The sequence below is a fragment of the Monomorium pharaonis genome, chromosome 7 (genome assembly GCF_013373865.1).
Source record: "Monomorium pharaonis isolate MP-MQ-018 chromosome 7, ASM1337386v2, whole genome shotgun sequence".
Lineage (NCBI taxonomy): Eukaryota > Metazoa > Arthropoda > Insecta > Hymenoptera > Formicidae > Monomorium > Monomorium pharaonis.
In genome coordinates this window covers 21,467,711-21,486,435 of record NC_050473.1, presented here as the reverse complement: position 1 = coordinate 21,486,435, position 18,725 = coordinate 21,467,711, and the positions used below count along the sequence as shown (strand labels likewise).

General features: G+C 36.4%; 2 protein-coding genes and 1 long non-coding RNA gene across 5 annotated transcripts in view; 1 reads left to right on the top strand and 2 right to left on the bottom strand.

Annotated features, from left to right (window-relative positions):
- Positions 1-2,053: 2,053 nt before the first annotated feature.
- On the bottom strand, positions 2,054-7,842 carry LOC118646448 (extensin-like). Its single transcript, XM_036289374.1, has 2 exons — positions 7,721-7,842; positions 2,054-3,432 (listed from the first exon to the last, which is right to left on the bottom strand). The coding sequence occupies exon 2, from the start codon at positions 3,385-3,387 to the stop codon at positions 2,929-2,931; it is 459 nt and encodes a 152-aa protein (XP_036145267.1). The 5' UTR covers positions 3,388-3,432; positions 7,721-7,842; the 3' UTR covers positions 2,054-2,928.
- A 34-nt stretch (positions 7,843-7,876) lies between these two features.
- The window catches only part of LOC105830874, a 30,337-nt gene continuing 19,488 nt past the window's right edge, over positions 7,877-18,725 (top strand). The window contains exons 1-3 of one of the 3 annotated variants that reach the window (XM_012670534.3): positions 7,877-8,104; positions 8,201-8,471; positions 13,313-13,423. In XM_012670534.3, coding sequence (XP_012525988.1) covers positions 8,216-8,471; positions 13,313-13,423 — 367 coding nt within the window. In that variant the 5' untranslated portion in view covers positions 7,877-8,104; positions 8,201-8,215. Of the gene's footprint in view, positions 8,472-13,312; positions 13,424-18,725 lie in introns of all 3 variants that reach the window. The other 2 variants (XM_012670533.3, XM_012670535.3) reach the window with 2 other exon arrangements.
- Positions 9,514-12,978, bottom strand: LOC118646449. Its single transcript, XR_004964026.1, has 2 exons — positions 10,998-12,978; positions 9,514-10,642 (listed from the first exon to the last, which is right to left on the bottom strand). It is a non-coding gene; the product is annotated as an uncharacterized LOC118646449 (long non-coding RNA).

Genomic DNA, 18,725 nt, shown 5'->3' with positions numbered 1-18,725 from the left:
GTTCACACTTTATGTTGAAAGTATACACTCATTTATTGAGTGACAATCCAAATGTTGAGAGTATACTTTCAAATATTCAATATTTAAATCCAAACTTAGGTATAAACACTCAATCATTGGGTATACACACTCAATGTTTGAGTATTAACACTCAATCTTTAGTTTAAATACTCAAGATTTGAGCGTATACACCTAAATTTGGGAGTAAACTCCCAAAATCGAGTATTAACATTCAATTTTGAGTGTAAACTCTCAAAATTAAAGTGTTTTTTCCGTAAGGGTTGTAAATATTGCAGAAAGGCAAATATAAATACACACACACACACACACACACACACACACACACACACACACACACACACGGGTAGGAGGTGCAATGGGCGCCTTCGGTCCCCCTCCCGCACCCACCCCGTCTAAGTTGTTAACCTATTGTACATTGTGTGTGTGTGTGTGTGTGTGTGTGTGTGTGTGTGTGTGTGAGTTTGTATGTGTTTAGTATATAACTTTGTTTATAAAGAAGCAATTGTTAATATCTCAATCTCTTATGCGTGTGTACGTTCTGTTTCTCTCTCTCTCTCTCTCTCTCTCTCTCTCTCTCTCTCTCTCTCTCTCTCTCTCTCTCTCTCTCTCTCTCTCTCTCTCTCTCTCTCTCTCTGTACGGTAAATAGCTAGTGGACGTGTTTGTCTGTCGCTCCGTCATTTTTGGCCGTTTTCTGCTGTTCTTTGCCCTCCGGAGCCCTTTCTATTCCAGACACACTGTCAAGGGCGTTATTTACGTAACGCTGGTACATGTGGTACTAGTAAATACCTTCCTGCTTCCTGCATTTCTGCGCATCTTGCGTTTTTCATCGTCGATCTTTCTGGTACCGGCTTGCTGGCGGCCACCGGATCGCTCTCCTGCGCCTGCGTCGCCTGTGCACGCTGTGATCACGCAAGTGAAGCTCGATTGCGCACATAAGCAATTGGACATAGTAGTATTTCCCGATTGGACACAGACCCAATTGGACACGGACCCGATTGGACGCAGACCCGATTGGACACGGACTCGATTGCACACGGACCCGATTGCACAACGACCCGATTGCACACGGACCTGATTGCGCACCGACCGTTTGCACACGGACCCGATTGCACACGGCCCGATTGCACACGACTCGATTGCACACGATACGATTCCGCATCGCAGAATAATTCAGAAACAACCTAGATAGCACAGAAAATTTAGCATAAATTTTTATAAATATTTTACGAAATTATTTTTAAAAAACATTTTTTAAAAGTTATATAATTGTTTTTCATAAATTATTAAGAAATAATATAAAAATTATTATTAACAATATATAAAATATATTTTTAAAATATAATATTTTTTATATTTTTGAATTATAATAACATAAATATTTATTTTTAATATTTTCACAAATATTTATCATAATTTTTTTATACTTGGCAAACTCAAACATAAAATAACGTACAAAGTATTTATTATAATATTTTCCTTTCTTATACATATTTTATAGTCGCAAACCCATGTGGTGCAGAAAATGCTTTGTGCACACACACACACACATGCAAGCACGCACGCACGCACACACACAATGTACAATAGGTTAACAACTTGGACGGGGTAGGTGCGGGAGGGCGGGCCGAAGGCGCTCATTGTACCCTCTCCCCATGTGCGCGTGCGCGCGCGCGCGCGTGTGTGTGTGTGTGTGTGTGTGTGTATTTATATTTGCCTTTCTGCAATATTTACCATTTTTCTCGTTTTTATTTCTTACGTTCTGTATTTGTGAATTTTCATTTTGAGACAATCTTCTTCGATTCATAAAAGTTTTATTATCAAGTTTTGCACTGTTACACTACGTACAAATTTTAATTCTTACAAATTTTTTTTGTCAATAACTTTTTAATAAATAACGACCGACGGCTGAAATTTGTTGTTGACTCAGGACAATGACCTTGTAACCGTTGAATCCTGTGTGCTTATTGGCTACGGATAGCCGCGGGATTCAGGGTCCGGGCGGCGGGCTCGAATAAGTGAGAAGACGGCGTGTTCGGTATAATAATATGTTTATTCCTTATGCTACTATGTACAATGTCTTATGCTACTATTTACACGGGTGTGTTCTCGTCGTGCGAGGTATTCGTGTGTGTGGTGCTGGCGACAGTGTCGCGGCGGATGCCGGTGTATCTGCGTGCGGCGGGATGCCCTGATTGGCTGTGCGGTGTGCGTGCCGATCGGTCGGCGTGTAGTCGGTGATGGCGGCGGATCGCGGCGCTACGATTGGTCGCGGCGGTGCGACGTGCGGCGCGGCGATATGGCCTTAAGGCCCGGCGCTAGCGGCGCGGCGGTGTACGGTGGCCAGCCTGGCTGGCGGCGCAGCGGCGTGTAAGGCGGTGCGGTTGGCGGCGCGGTTCGCTACCCGGTCTCAGCTGATCGGCGCATCAGCTGTTTGGTCGTCGGCGTTGTTGTCACCACGCGTGGTGACAGTCGCGGCACCGGTTTCTCCTCAGTGCGGAGTCCCCAGGACGGAACGACGCGCGACCGCTCAGTGCGCGGCCGAGAGCTCGGGTGCGGAACGTGGCGGTGTGCGGCCCCTCAATACGCGGCCGGGAAGGCACTCACTGCGTGCCCGGTTAGGATCGCTAGGTTAGGTGACGGCGCTCAATATGCGCTCGAGGATGCCTGGTTCAGTTCACCAGGAGGGACGGTCTGCTCAATTCGCAGGCCGGGGAAGCTCTGACTCCGGTCTCGGGTGGAGGGCTTATATACCCTCCACTCGGTGGTGAGGGAAGACGAGAAGAGCGGAGTGAGCCTGCGCGAGGTGGGGGTAACGGCCTTACCTCCGCTCTAGCGGCAGCGGAGGAACGACTCGTTACACCTCCCCCTCGGCAGACCCTGTCCTTATGTACAGAAAAAACTTTATTTTATTTAAGCACCCACGAGCCGTCACGGCGGCGTCGGACGACAATTTTGTGCCCGTGCACGTGATGACGGTACCGTTGTCCCGGGCGGATGCGGTCCCATGGAACCGTTCGGAGGGCGTCCTCTGGGAAGGGTCCCTCCGGGATGATGGCGGCCAGCGGGATCAGCGGTCCGGGTGGCGGCGATGTCGTCGGGGCGGTTGCTGGTGGTGGGGGCCCGGTGAAATACCCCGGTGCTGGCAGCGGAGCTGGCAGTGTCGGCAGCGGAGCTGGCGGTGTCGGCAGCGGTGTTGGCGGCGGCGTCGGTAATATCGTGAGCGGCGGCGGTGCTGGTGCTGTTGTTCCCGGTGGAGACGAGCTGGGCCCCGCGATCGTTAACGACGCAATGTCCGGCATAGGGGTCTGTGCGGACGTTATAGGCCCCTCGCGCGGTGGTCGCCTTGCCGTTGTGGTCGTCGTCATCGTCGAGGTCGGACAGCGTTGATCCGAACGTGGCCAGGAGCGCGGCTTGGCGAGCGGTGGCAACACACGTGTTATATTACAATTACATTGTTGAGTGGGAAATTATAACTAACAGGCACGTTACATGTAACTTTGTGTTTGCTGGGATGATAATTTTCTATTATATTTGTGTAGTAGAATATTCATTATATTTTAGACCTGTTCTAAAATCCGATAAATTTGGATAAAACAGTAATTAATTGTTCTATATGCGGTTTTAGTTTATATATGTGACAAGAAAATTGCTGTCATATTGAATGATATACGGATATCAGTTAAGTGATTGGTGAAGTACAACATTTACCGCATGCGCATGGAAAGTTCATGTTTCCTCTGGGAGACTTGTACTTTCATGCTTTTGTTGTGAGTGAGACAGAATCACTCCAACCATATACTATTATATTAAAATATTAAAATAATTATATTAATAAAGAATCCACTCTCAGAGGAAGTGTCATCTTATCGCGCGAGGTATCAAGTGACACCTCGCACAAGGCTGACCGGCCATCGCACCGGTCAACGCACCGGTCAAGACTCGGAATTTCACCGATCTCAGCTTAGCAACGACCACATTTCCGGTGGAAATGCTAAAATTGCAATTTGGCGATCTGTTGCTAAGCCCGCGAATATTTCCCGCGCGCTGGATGCGCGCGGCCATAATAGTATCGAGGGCCTATTGCCCCTCCAACCGACACTTTCCGCGAACTATATAAACGACTGCCGATTGATAGGCAGGGGGACCAGTTATCAATCATTCACGCTAATACGCGTGTCACGTGTGTGCTTACTACTTCGGGCCATATAGACTTCAGTACGTAAAAACTTAATACTACATAGCAACGAAGCGTCAAACGAGCTATCAAGCTCTCGCCGAGTCTTATCACCACATGTAATTCAACACGGTGCGACATTACCGACGACCGCACGTATTGAGAGCTAATCTGTACAATACAGAATAAACGACGCTTTTTATATAAAGACGAGAGTCTCGTTACTGGTGGACCTGGCCCTCGCAGTACTTCCTCCGCGAGTTCCAACTCCTTGGGCAGACACGATCCCGAAAATATCCTTGTTGCACCGAAGGGTACAACACTTTCATACATTCCGTGATTGTTCCTGACGTGCCTGTGCCTTTTCTATTCATTCTATTTCTGAATTGTCGTATTATATAACTTTTTCTGATATTTCTGATAATAAAAGTGAAGTATTTCAAGTCTGTTTACAAGTTAGAGTGGACAAGTTGCAGTGGAAAGAGAGATTTTATCATAATTTTATTCTCTTACCACGTGTACGTGGTAATCTCAGTATGTAAAAAAAAACCTGCCAAAGAAGAGAGAAATCAAGACTTTGTTTGTGTTTATGATACTGAAGATATTTTATAAATTATATATTTTAACATAAAATATTTTTTGATATTGTGCTATCAGATTATGTACCAGAAGATAAGAAATTATATTTTTGTTTCGTTAAAAACGAATTTTATAAGTTACATATTTTATTTATAAAAAACATTTCATAAGTATTATAAGTTACTACAAGTTACTATAAAATAATATTTTTTGATATTGTAACACATATAAATAATAATCCCAGTGAACATAGTAATATAGCAGCAGTGTAACAGCAATGTAACCGAATATAACAGGTTACGTTACTCTGAAATTACACGTAACTTACATGTAAGTTACAATTTCCGACTCAGCAATATAACATGTTATAATTACATGTTATCTAACCGTTACACAACAGTTACAAAGAAAAATAAAATAAAATAAAAATTTCATTTTTTTGAAATTATATTTTTATCAACAGCACATACTACATTTAGAATAAATTTTTATTAATTAATTAAATTTAAATTATGTAATTTTTTATTTTATTCTTACTTGCCGCTGCTGGGTTTGAACCCGGGACCTTAGGATGATGAACCTTGTACTCTACCTGCTACGCCAATTTGACTCATTGATATGGGTACTTGTTATTGTCTACATTTATATGTTATAAACTGACGCAACTATATTATTTTTTATAAAAGCAATTAAATTTTGCAAAACATATTAAAAATAAATAGCATTAATTTATTTACTTATTAATTTCATTGTTAAATTTATCTTTTTCCATAACCTTAATAATTTGATGGAAATTGCGATCTATTTAGCATTAATCTTTGAAGCGTTCAAATGATTAATTAGATGGTTAACTATATAGATCATAATTCTAAGAAAAATTGAATAGTATACATTTATTATTCTGTTTTTGTTCAGCACATGATGAATTTAGATTTTGTGCATTTTTTGTTTGCAGTAATTGTAGACAAACCGTTATTTTTGAAAACATTATCTTTATAATAATTTTTTTTATTATCAAATAGATCTATCATTCAGGATGTTATAATGTTGTCTGATTTCTGAGTCAACTACGACGCATCGTTCCGTAATAACATTGATACGAACGTGTTACGATTATACAATTTTTGTTGAATAACTGTAATGCTAAAACGATGTATAACAGCTATATCACTTGCGTATAACAAATATTACGTAACAGGTTATTTCCATGTCATATAGCACCTACATATCACAAGAATAACAATGTTAAATTACTTGTAACTTCCATGTTATATTGCCGCTATAAAATGTGTTCACTGGGAATAATATGTTATTTTTAAATGTAATATAAATTTTCAGATCTTTATTTGATAAAAAAGTTTTAATTACATTTTAAATGTTGAAATAATTTTAATTACCTTTTCTTTTAATAAAAAAGATTTTTTTCAAATACATTACATTGCAATATTGTCACAATGTTTTGTTGCAATAATTACAAAAAGCGGACATCTTAATGTTACCGAAATCTTCTAGCAATGTTGCAATAAAATTTTGCAACCAAATTGCAAGATTGCAATAATGTTTCAATGAAATTTTTCTGCAATGTATTTGGAACCTTTCGGTGCTGTATGGGAATGAAACTTTACATAAATCATCTTGAATATTAAAAGTATTTGTATAAAAAGTTTAGATTTATATCATTATTTTTTATTTACATTTTTATTAGGCCAATCTGGCAATTGGCAATGAATTGCATGCAGGCAGAAAAATTCTAGGCCCTGATGGATGTAAGTGTGGATATGTGCTGTCGCTTTCGCTCCGTGCACTAGTGGAATAATAGTATGTAATTTACATTTTATACATTTTGAACGTAAATTACATACGTATTTTACGTATAATGTAGGAAACTTTTTCTACATGCGATTACCTATCCCTGTCTATGATTGATTGCAGAGTTCGATACGCCCGATACGCGCCATATCGCAATACGCGCCAGGGGACCTTATTGGCCTAGAGCTCTTAGGCTGGATTCCCATGGCATGTATTTTCCGCGTAACGCGTATTGCGTAACGAATCATATCGTTCATTCTTTTAGAATGTTCCAACAGAAATGTCAATTGTGTAAATTCATTGGTTACACGATACGCGTTACGCGGAAAATATCAGTCCATGGGACCGCATCCTTATGGACCACCGCACAAACTCTTCCATAAGGGCCACCGCACAAACTCTTCCATAACGCGTTACGTTACGTTAAGTACTCCATACGAACTTAAGTTGTACTTAAAATTTAACTTAAATCAACGCACAAAGAAATCCTTAACGTAAGAACTTAAGAACTTACGTTAAAAGTTTCTTTGTGCGTTGATGTAAGTTTAATTTTAAGTACGAACTTAGATTTATGGAGCACTTAACGTAACGTAACGTGTTACGAAAAAGCTTGTGCGGTGGCTCTAACGCGTTACGTTACGTTAAGTACTCTATACGAACCTAAGTTGTACTTAAAATTTAACTTAAATCAACGCACAAAGAAATCCTTAACGTAAGAACTTACGTTAAGGATTTCTTTGTGCGTTGATTTAAGTTAAATTTTAAGTACAACTTAGGTTCGTATAGAGTACTTAACGTAACGTAACGCGTTATGGAAGAGTTTGTGCGGTGGCCCTATGCTATGCATATGCAAGTTATGCCATTTTGTGTGTGATGGCTCTAAGCTTTATGCCATAAGAAATTGACCAATTATAATTGAATGTGAGAAGAATAATCGAATATAATTGGTTTCCTTATGGCTTAAAGTTTACTACACCTATTGTAGATCCGGCCTTAGGCCAGATCTACAATTGTAGTAAGCCTTAAGCCGTAAGGAATTAACCAATTATATTCGTTTATTCTTCTCACATTCAATTATAATTGGTCAGTTTCTTATGGCATAAGGCTTACTACACCTATTGTAGATTTGGGCTTACATGCTGCCGTCGCTGTCTTCATCTGCCTTGAAGTTTCTGTTCTGGGGCTCGATTCTTGAATTTATTTGCAAGAGAAACGTATTCGCAAATTCTGTTCTTACAGAAAAGTTAAAAATTTATTGGTTATCGTATGATTTTTAACCAATAAACTTGCAATTTTTCTGTTAGAGCGGGTATTTGCGCATACGTTTTCTTGCGAATGAATTCAAGAATCGAGCCCCTGGACGGTCGCGGGATTTCGTCGTCTTTCCCGCACGACTCGTTAATGTTGAGCCCTTTGACACGAGCCCTTGGACACGAGAGAGAAAACAAAAGTGTCGCGCATATCGAGCTTCCCCTCTCCGGGGCGAGGGGGGAGGCGAGCAATCCGACTGTGTTTTTTAGGTTATAGAAACCAGTGGTCGCCAATGTAAACAGCAACTTTGAACGAATTTGCTGTTGTCGTTGCTAATTCTCCTCTCGGATTTGAAATTACTTTAGAGACACGCGGGCCTTATGTACTGGAACAGAACAGTAGGCAACGCCGTACGGGAGGAGATGCCTCTGAGCTCGATAAGTCATACCGCGGGTGTACCCGGCGGTGCCGTTGCGACAGAAAGCGTGAACCCCGGCACGAGCACGCAGATCACGACGACCTGCTGCACCCCACCGCCATCCTATCATAACATCAATCTACCCTTCGGTCATCCCTCTACGTTGACCAACGAACGTGGTGCGCCACCCTCGTACGAGGAGGCGATAGATCCCAACGGTATGAATGTTATGTCTTGGATCTTCGGTATGCGTATGCTATCACGTGCTACACATGTATGCTATAATGATGCATTCTTATCTTGGGCACGTCTTAAATTTTCAACAGTTTCTTTGCAAGCATTACTCAATTTTAATCTCTATGACTCTAAAGATAGTCTTTTTATTTAATGTTTTAATGCTAGATTTGAAGTCAAAATAGATTACACGATTAAAGATGCTGGATACCAAAAAGTGTGAGAAAGGTACAGCATTGAATTTCAAGTGCTAAATAATTTTAATTAGATTAAGTAAAGTGTATCAAAGTTTTATATTTTTTTTGTTATATATATATATACACATATAGAGAATAATATTTTAATTGTTGCCTGTAATTAAGTAACGTCTTACAGTTTTTTACTTTCCAGAAATCACTCCAAATCTCAGCAATTATTCCACATAAGATGAAGTGATATTTTATGATTATTGCAAGTTTCAATATCAAAGAGTGGTCTTAAAATTTTGCCTGTCTGAGAAAAAACTTGCATTGGAAGAAGTATAAAATATTTTATGTCTATAAAAATTATTTTTGGCAAATGCTTTAATGTAATTAATAAGAAACAAGAGTATACAAGCTTAATACTTTTAATTATTTCAATAAAACATTGATACTTTTAATTATTTTATTAATACAAGATTAATACAAGATTTTACTACTCTTTTTTTAAAAAGAGTTTTGTTTTTAGAAATTCACTTTTACTTTGTTCCACATTGATAATCACTTTTATTACCTATGACAATGGAAATTGGAAAAATTAAACTTCTTTTTGTTATCGCTAGTGTTGAAATGTAGTCGTATGATTGCTAGAAATATAGTATTAACGTAAAAATGCATCCTAATACATTTAATATGGTTATTACGTTTATTATTCAATTATATATTATTTGAGAAATTTAATTGTAGAATAGAGAAAAAAGAGAATAGTAAAAACTAGAGTATTTACATTCTTGAGGTAATGGATTAATTCAAAAGTTTATTCAGTTTTTTTAAATATTTTTGCTGATATTTTTTTATCTTGTGTTAATAAAATAATTAAGTTCCAAAGTTTTTTTTCTTTGCTTATGTTTAAATTCTTTTGATACTAAATACTGTTTATATACATAAAGTAATTTTGTTTTCTTAATGTGAGTCTTAAGCAGGAAAATTTAATTATAGAAATTCTTTGAAAATTAAAATATATAAAATATCTGTTGAATAAATAATTGTCAAAATTTGTTGTAATTTCTGAAAAGTGTACACACACACGCACACACGCGCGCTGATTTTTACTTTTTTATTTGTATAGACTGGAACAGTTATTTAATGCTTGAAGTTTGACACTACACTTATTTTAAGCAAATATTACTATTCAGCGTTAACTTTGATCTATTTTGATGATCAAATTCAGCGTTCAAATGACAAAATATCCTATTAACTCTTTAAGGGGCACATTTTTTCTAGTAATTATGTCAGATAGATCCTGTCGCATTTGTATGTTTTAGATGCAAATTTTAAAAATTTAAAATGGTGGATCCAATATGGCAGACGAATATAAAAATTTAAAATTCAAAGATAAAAATATAGCCATTTCTTCACAAATTCGTAATAAAAAAGGTCTTTTTTGGTTTTTTCACTAAAATGCATAGTTTTTGATTTAGAAAATTCCTAGAATTATATTCTTGAAATCATTTTATTTGATATTTTGTAGCCGCCATTTTAAATTTTACATTTTTCAGGTCATTTTCATAATCAGCAACCTAAATAACCATTAAGTACGAAATTCTATACAACTGACTTATAAATGAAGTGAATGAAATGAAATGAATGAATGAATCAATTTTATATGCTGAAAATAGCATTTTTGAAATATATTTTGTTGAATACAAAATAGTAACAATCTACTTTCTGCAACTTAAACTTAAGGGGTTAGTGGCAGTCAGCAGGTAAAAAAACGCACTTTTGCGATTTTTTTGAAGACTTATTTATATTTTTAATTAAAACAATTTTAATGTATTATAAAGTAAGTTTTAAGGAATGTCTACAAAAATTTTCATGCAAAAATATTCATTCGTTTGGGCATAACAGCCCATGGCGTGGACGGCCTTTTAAAAAAGATGGCTTGCGGTGAGCAAGATTTCTCGGGACTGGATTATCTGTAAACAAAAATACGGATGCATTTAGAAAATATATTAATTTGGCGGGTTCCTGATCGAAGAATTTTGGAAAAAATTAATTGGAAACAAAATGATTGACATTGAAAGTAAAAAATTTTTACCCCAAAAAGCGTTTATTTTGACAATTAAAAAAGTATATAAGAAAATAAAAAACCCTTCGATCAGGGACCCCCTAATTACGTAAAAAAGAAGCCTTTAAAATTTCAGAGCTATATTTTGAACCCTTTTTCAGCAATCTTGCTCATCGATTTGAAAGATGCTGTTTTGAGAAAAACACATTTGAAGTTTTAAGTTCTAATTTGATTATGTTAAAAATTTTTTTTTCTTGACTTACACTGAGTCGTTTATTTCAGGGCCGTACGGAGTTCCTTCTGACAGAATCGCTTATAAAATATCAATGCAGATATATACATATACCAGTATTCCTAACAAAAGCAGAGAGCAGCTGCTGCCGATGCACCAGGCTACCTGCTCCGAACAGAGCAATCGTTACAGTTCTATAACTCCGTCCCTTTTAATTAGATTAGCTTGAAACTTTCAGGGAATATTCTTGAAATGTTCTACTATTAGGAAATAGTAAAATTGAAAAATCGATTTTTTCAAAGTTATTGACTGCCTCTAACCCCTTAATATGATTTAGTTTATTATCTCTAGAATTTAATAAAATTATGGTCTGTAAGTCTATTTACATTTAAGAGACTTCTAGAACGAATTTATCGTGAAAAAAGAGCATTTTTTATCATTGTTTGTTTGATAACAATTGCAAAATGTATGATTGATGCAAAACTCGTATAGTAGTGCATAATTCTATTATTAACAAGTATAGAACAGTTTATCTCACGATTATACGATGTAACAGACCTCAGTTATATCGAAAAAACCAAAGAAAATGAGGTGGAAAGTGTACTTCTCCTCACCATTCCTGAGAAAGTTAAGGAGATGTTAAAGAATCTAAAGTCCTCTGTTTTACCGACATTCTTTAAATAAAGTAATTTTTTAATTGCTTTTATAGAATTGCAAAACTCTTACAGAAACAAAGTATGCATGAAAATCTAGAGGAATATGGTTAATATAAAAAATAAAAAAATATTTTATTTTTTTGTACGTAAAGCTGTCATTTGATGACAATATTTGCTTAGTATACAAAATCTACGATATATATGTACAAAATGAAACCGTATTCCTCTAGAGATAACGTATATGAACAATATCAGGCAATTCAAACTAAGATTAAAAGTTAAAAAAAAAAGAATATTTTTATGAAATTTTTATTACTGCAAATTCAGATATAGGGTGGAAAAAGAGCAGTCTGATAAACTTCGTTTATTCTCGGTATAAGATCTTATTAATGATATCCATGACTACGTTATTGACCCCAATCAAGTTAAAAAATTTAACATGGGAATACTAATATGGCACAATATTGGGACTGAAATCATTGATTTATCCACAGAATATTTGATTGAGATATCAGAAAATATTCTGATTAATAATGGGCATCTAGAAGTTTTCAGGACCACGTTTTCAGTGGTTGAAAACCCCTAAACACTTATTTTGAAGCTTGTAAATCGTGTTCTAACATTTTAATCAAATATTCTGTTTATAAATGAGAGAATATAGTCCCAATTTGGCTCTATATTGGTACCGCCACGTTAAATTAAAAAAAAGATGCTAGACGGCATTTAAAAATAGACGTTTACAGCTACAACTTGTTATTGATTATTATATTTAATTATTTAACAAAATATTCCACCTTTTTTATTAATACATTCGCTATCAATAAAATTAAAATGAAACATTGTAAATAAATAACTAGACTTCTTACTGTAAGCGATGGAAAAAATTAGAGGAGTATTAGATAGATTTAAACTTGAAATTTTTATCTACAGTCCAACTTACTGCTATACTACGCTATTCTAACTGATCTTATTTCTATTCTGTCCGTTTATAAGTCCCTTACTGATTAAAACCTTATAGCTTTGTCTTACTGATATGAATTCTTGCGAATCTGAATAATAACTGAAAAGAGTCTCCAGACTCCAAATATCTTACATTACTAAATGATTAGAAACATCCAGTAGATCTATAATACCGAACGTATTAAATAAAAATCCCCCTCTTGATTAAAAAATTCAAATTTTTAGCCATTTTTTGTAGCGAACTTACCTTTGCTTACAACATTTGAATGAATCCTGTAAAAGGACAATTGTTGATTTTTTTATAATGTCCAAATGTTATGTAGCAGTTTGTTCATACAGCACCTATGCGTAAAATATAAGGCACAGTTGTATGTCTACTTTTATCAACATAAATTAACGTTATATATATATATATATATATATATATATATATATACATATATATAGAAAATATGGATTTAATTTGATGACATTTCTTTCTGTCAGATTCTTTTATTTTGTACAAAAACATGATGGTGTATTTTTACATCTGTGATTATATCATCTAAACTGAATGATTTAATTAACTTTAATCTTGGTTTTTTATTGTTCAAATTAGAATACTGTAAATCGAGATTAAAGTTAATCTGCATTGATAGAAATGCATATAACTGCGCTTTACAATTATGTACAACTATGTTTACATTATTGTACAAATACTTAAATATGTTTTTATCTCTATTATTTGCAGCACCACCGCCGTCCTACGATTCCCTGTTTGGTCGTATGAGAGAGGCCCGTAAAATATCCAAAGGCATATTCGACTTTTTAAAGAATATCGTCGTCCTGCTCTTAGGTACAAGTAAGTTGACATACTTGTTAAGCATCGGTAGACGATGATAGATGAAAATATAGGTAATGAACAAAATAAATGTGAACACCTAGGAAATACACTACTTGTTTTATTAATAAGTCATTAGTCTACCTTTTGTCTTTACTAAATTCTATCTATTGTTGAAATAACAATACTTGAGTAGTTATTGATGGAATGTTGTATTATTTTTTCATCAGAACAATTTTTAATTGTTTACGTAAGTAATAGTAAAGGAAAAAATTTGCTTCTTTATTTTCCAAAATTGCTCTATGCTTTTAAAAATTTCATTATTTTTTTCAATTGATGAAAGTGCAAATTTAAATATCACCAAAACATTACGAAGTTATAAAGGATAGAATGAGAAGACTTTCTTCTCCAATATCTCTTGATAACAGAATTAGAAAAGTTCATAGGTGGACAAAACCATGATAAAGTCTAGTGTTTATTTCTAGATTTTATCTAATAGAATAAACTATTAACCACTTCGTCGACAGGCGAAATTTCACTGTTCATGCCCCTGTGGGCAAGAAAAAAAAGTAATTGCAATTCAAAGATACTTTGTATCTAAAAGCTTTCGGGGTCACTGATTACGAATCAGACATCAGAATTTTAAAATTCAAAATGGCGGATCTAATATGGCCGACCGAAAATATTTTAATTTAATTTATTTGGATAAAATTTATAATACAGAGGTTTTTAAATTGCTAAATTTGGGTTTATTTTGGGTCCACCATTTTGAATTTTGGAGTTTTGACTTTGGATTCGTACTCAGCGACCCAAAAAATCTCTAGATACCAGCTTTCATAACAATCGGAAAATTTTGATTATTTTGGGTCCACCATTTTGAATTTTGGAGTTTGGACCTTGGATTCATATTCAGCGACACAAAAAATCTTTGAATATCAATTTTCGTGCAAATTGATCCAGCCAATTAAAAAATAAACGATGTGCGGCATATGGCGTCAATGCCCCGTGGGGCACACATATTTTCCGCGCCATATGGAATCAATGCCGACGAAGTGGTTAAGATAATCTAACTTAAAATATGTAACAAGTAAAATAATGTTTATATAACTTTATACAAAACGCCTATTTTTGTTTTAATTAATAAATTATACTAATTATTATAATTTAACCGTCTGACAGCACACTATCAAAAAGTTACGTTCACTACAAACATGAATGTACGACACCCGGGATACTTTGACGGTTTGTATCTCGGGCAGAAATCGACAAATTTTAATTCATTTTCTTTTATTTCAAAGGAAAATTTCTCATAATTGTGATAATACAGATTAGAAAGTCGTATAAAGTTGTATTAAGTGGAAAAAAATATATTCGATAGACTGACAATAAATCAAGAAATTTTGCATAAAAATTTGCTTTTTTTTTAAATGGCTGCATGTTGTAGAAAAAAAAGAAAAACTGCTTGAAAATATGATAACTGAAGAGTTATATTTTAAGAATTTATTATCAGTTTTTTGATTAATTCCAAGAAGTATTTTTTTTTTAATATGAATATTTGGTATTTTTCCATCTAACGACATTAACTTAAAATCGAAATCATCGAAATATTTGTAAGTAAAACGACAATTGTTTTCATAATTATTATTTATTTAATTCTAATATTTTATAATTTTGTTAAAATGTAACTTCAATTATATTCTGTTACAATGGCTGCAGATTTTTGCTAGGTGATCTTTCTACATCAGTTTATCACATTTTGGGCATTTGAAATTGGTTTTTCTATCTAAATGTGATGGGCAGAAATCGTATCTTTTTTGTTTTACCGTTTTATTATTGGCCAGAAGAAGATTACGAAAATCTTAATCTTCGGGTCTATTGTCACGTCGATCTTTGTCAACTGTTAATTTCCGCTCTGCACAAATTTGTGACGTTTTTCCCACACTGGGTGTATTGCACCCGGAATCGACTTTTTGTTCACCAACTCCTGCAAGCACTAAGCAAGTACGGACCGGATCAAGCACGCATAAGATGGAAGGGACCTCTAACCTTTTTTTCTCCCCATGTTCCATTTCTCCATTATTGCTCGTTCTAAAATGGCGCACGTTTGAAAATTGGTCTGGATATGGCTAACTCAGCGTACAGTCAGAGGGTTAAAGAAAATAAGAAAAAACTGATTAATAGTAATAAATTAATAATTAAATTTTATAATAATAAATCCTTTTTAATTCTAAATAATTTGTGAAAATAATTTTTAAAAAACATGAAAAAATATAAATATTACTAAATTTTATATTGAAAATTTAAATTTTAATAATTAATATTTAAAAAATGAAGATTTCTTTTTTATAAACACGCAAACACATACACACGTCTGCGCGTACACGCACTGGCAGAAATGGTGTCCTTCGGAGTTCAGCGCGACGATCATCCACACATACGAAGCGCCGTATGTGTTACTGGACGCGCGGTGAAGTAGAGATGGGGAGGTTCGACAAAATTGGGAATTGCATTGGTGTTGCATTCTTCACCAACGCCGCACGCTCAAGAAAGATAGAGTTACGATGAGTGAGAAGATGTGATATCAATTCGCCGGTGTCCAATATCTGTTTCACTCGCACTCGATACTAATGACGTCTCTCGCTTGAGTGCGAGTGAAACGGATATTGGACACCGGCAAATCGGTATTACGTCTTCTCACTCATCATAACTCTATTTTTCTTGAGCGTGCGGCGTTGGTGAAGGATGCAACATCGGCGCGATCCCCAAATTTTACATCGGGGGACGCTATTTCTGCCGATGCGTGTACAACACACACACACACACACACACACACACACACACACACACACACACACACACACACACACACACACACACACACACACACACACACACACACACACACACACACACACACACACACACACACACACACACACACACACACACACACACACACACACACACACACACACACACACACACACACACACACACACACACACACACACACACACACACACACACACACACACACACACACACACACACACACACACACACACACACACACACACACACACACACACACACACACACACACACACACACACACACACACACACACACACACACACACACACACACACACACACACACACACACACACACACACACACACACACACACACACACACACACACACATTGTTTTACATTTATTATTTACATTTTATAATAAGAAACTGATTTATTTGTTATGTCAATCTTTATCTGCTATAAATTTTATACATACAGCTTAAATTGAAAGTCTTTTAATTGGCAACATTTTTATTGTTTTCTATATATTGTTGCGCTCACGCACTGTCTCCCACTCGCGACGCAGTTACGCAAAAGAAATAGCCGGCTATTTCGTTTAAACTTGAAACTTTATTCTTTCATAGAGATACACTATAACCGTACACGTCCGCTCGGCTCAAAATCTTAAACTCAACTCTCCCTTGACAACGCGTCAACATCCGTAGTCAAGGGACAACGTTCACGTTCCACGGAGAAATCCCGATGCACCGAACGATCTCCCGACTCGAGCGCAACACTGCTCTCCCTCTTTTGGATTGACGTCCCGTCAATTCGCAAGTCCGGGTTTCTTTATAAGAAAATTTCTCCGATTCTTTCTCAAAGGCTGAAACTCAAAGGTTCTCCGAGGCCTTCTTCCCGCTCAGCCCGAGCTGCTGCTGCGAACTCTTGAGCTTTAGTCCTTTCCCCGGAAACTCTACGCCTATCTTGTGACCGGATTCTTCCTCCTCTGCTCCCAGACACTTTCCTCTTCCTCCTTTTTGTCCTGGGCGCTGCTGCTGAAACTCGAGGAACTTCGGACAAAGGGCGGAAATAGCTTCCCGTGGCCTTGCCGTCCCGAAGGACTCCCCTAGTCCCCGTTTCGCCATTTGCCCTACGTCCCAGGGAAAACTACGGGGAGAAAACCGTAGGCGAAGCAGTCTTCTTTTAAAAATATAGACTTTCAACAGCCAACCCCGTAAAGGCCCAAGAAGATAAACAAGAGGTTCATGCTTCCGCCCAAAAGATCGGTTCCCTCGGTGCATCGGTTCCCTCCATCAGCATCAAAATTTCATCCAAGTCTTGAGTTTTCTTTTTCTCTTGAAATCTACAAGAAATATTTTAACACAAAAAAACTGAAAAATTAAATTTCTTCACTGTGTTCTAATCCTAAGACAAGGTTTCGACTTTTAAAATTAAAAACCCCTAAATACATCTTTTAGAAAAAGGAGCGAGTCTATCAGCATGTACTACTTTCTTTCTTTGTTTAGAAGCTTTTTGGATACAATAAATTACATCACCAAGCTTCTTAATTACAATGTAAGGGCTCTCCCAATTGTTTTGCAATTTGGGAATCTTCCCTTACTTCTTTGAAGATTAAACAACCAAACCTTCTGCCCCTCATGAAAGAAAACAAGTCTAGCTTTCCGATCGTACCAAGCTTTAACGCGAGAAGACTTGATGTTTATACGCTCCCTAACAATAGAATGTAACTTTTTTAATTTTCGTTTTAAATTTCCTACATATCCTATCGGACACTGTGCATCCTCATTAAATCCTTTGGTGGGCTCCCTCGTAAAAGATCCAAGGGCAATTTTAGATCTCGCGCCAAATACATCTCCGCAGGAGAGACTGCAGTAGTTTCATGTCTTAAAGATCTATAAGCGAGAAGAAACATGGGAATCCAACGATCCCAATTCCTTTGATTTTCTGAAACAAATTTTGCAAGGTAATTAATAATTGTTTGATGCTGACGCTCCATTTATCTGTCAGACTGAGGATGGAGAGAGGTAGTTCTTGTCTTCCAGCTCCCTAAAAGAACCACAAGTTCCAAGAAAAGTTTTAACTCGAAATTTCTTCTCTGATCTGTATGAATCTCTAAGGGAACTTCATACCTGGAAATCACCTGACTGACAATTTTTGCTACAGTTTTTGCTCTAATGTTCTTAAGAGGGAAGGCTTTCACCGATTTAGTGAAGCAATCGACGATAACGAGTAAATATTTATTTCCGGCTTTAGAAGAAGGCAAAGGGCCCAAAATATCCATTTGAACTCGAACAAATGGAGTTCCCACATTATGAACTTGTAAGAGAGATCTCCCTTTTTCCGAAGGACCTCTCTTGGAAATGCAGACTTTGACACCACTCCTCAACGTCTTGTTTGCAAGTAGTCCAGAAAAATCACTTCCGGATTCTATCTAGAGTTTTATTGACGCCAAAATGTCCTCCCATTGGAGAGTCATGAGCTTCCTTCAAAATTTGAGTTACTCG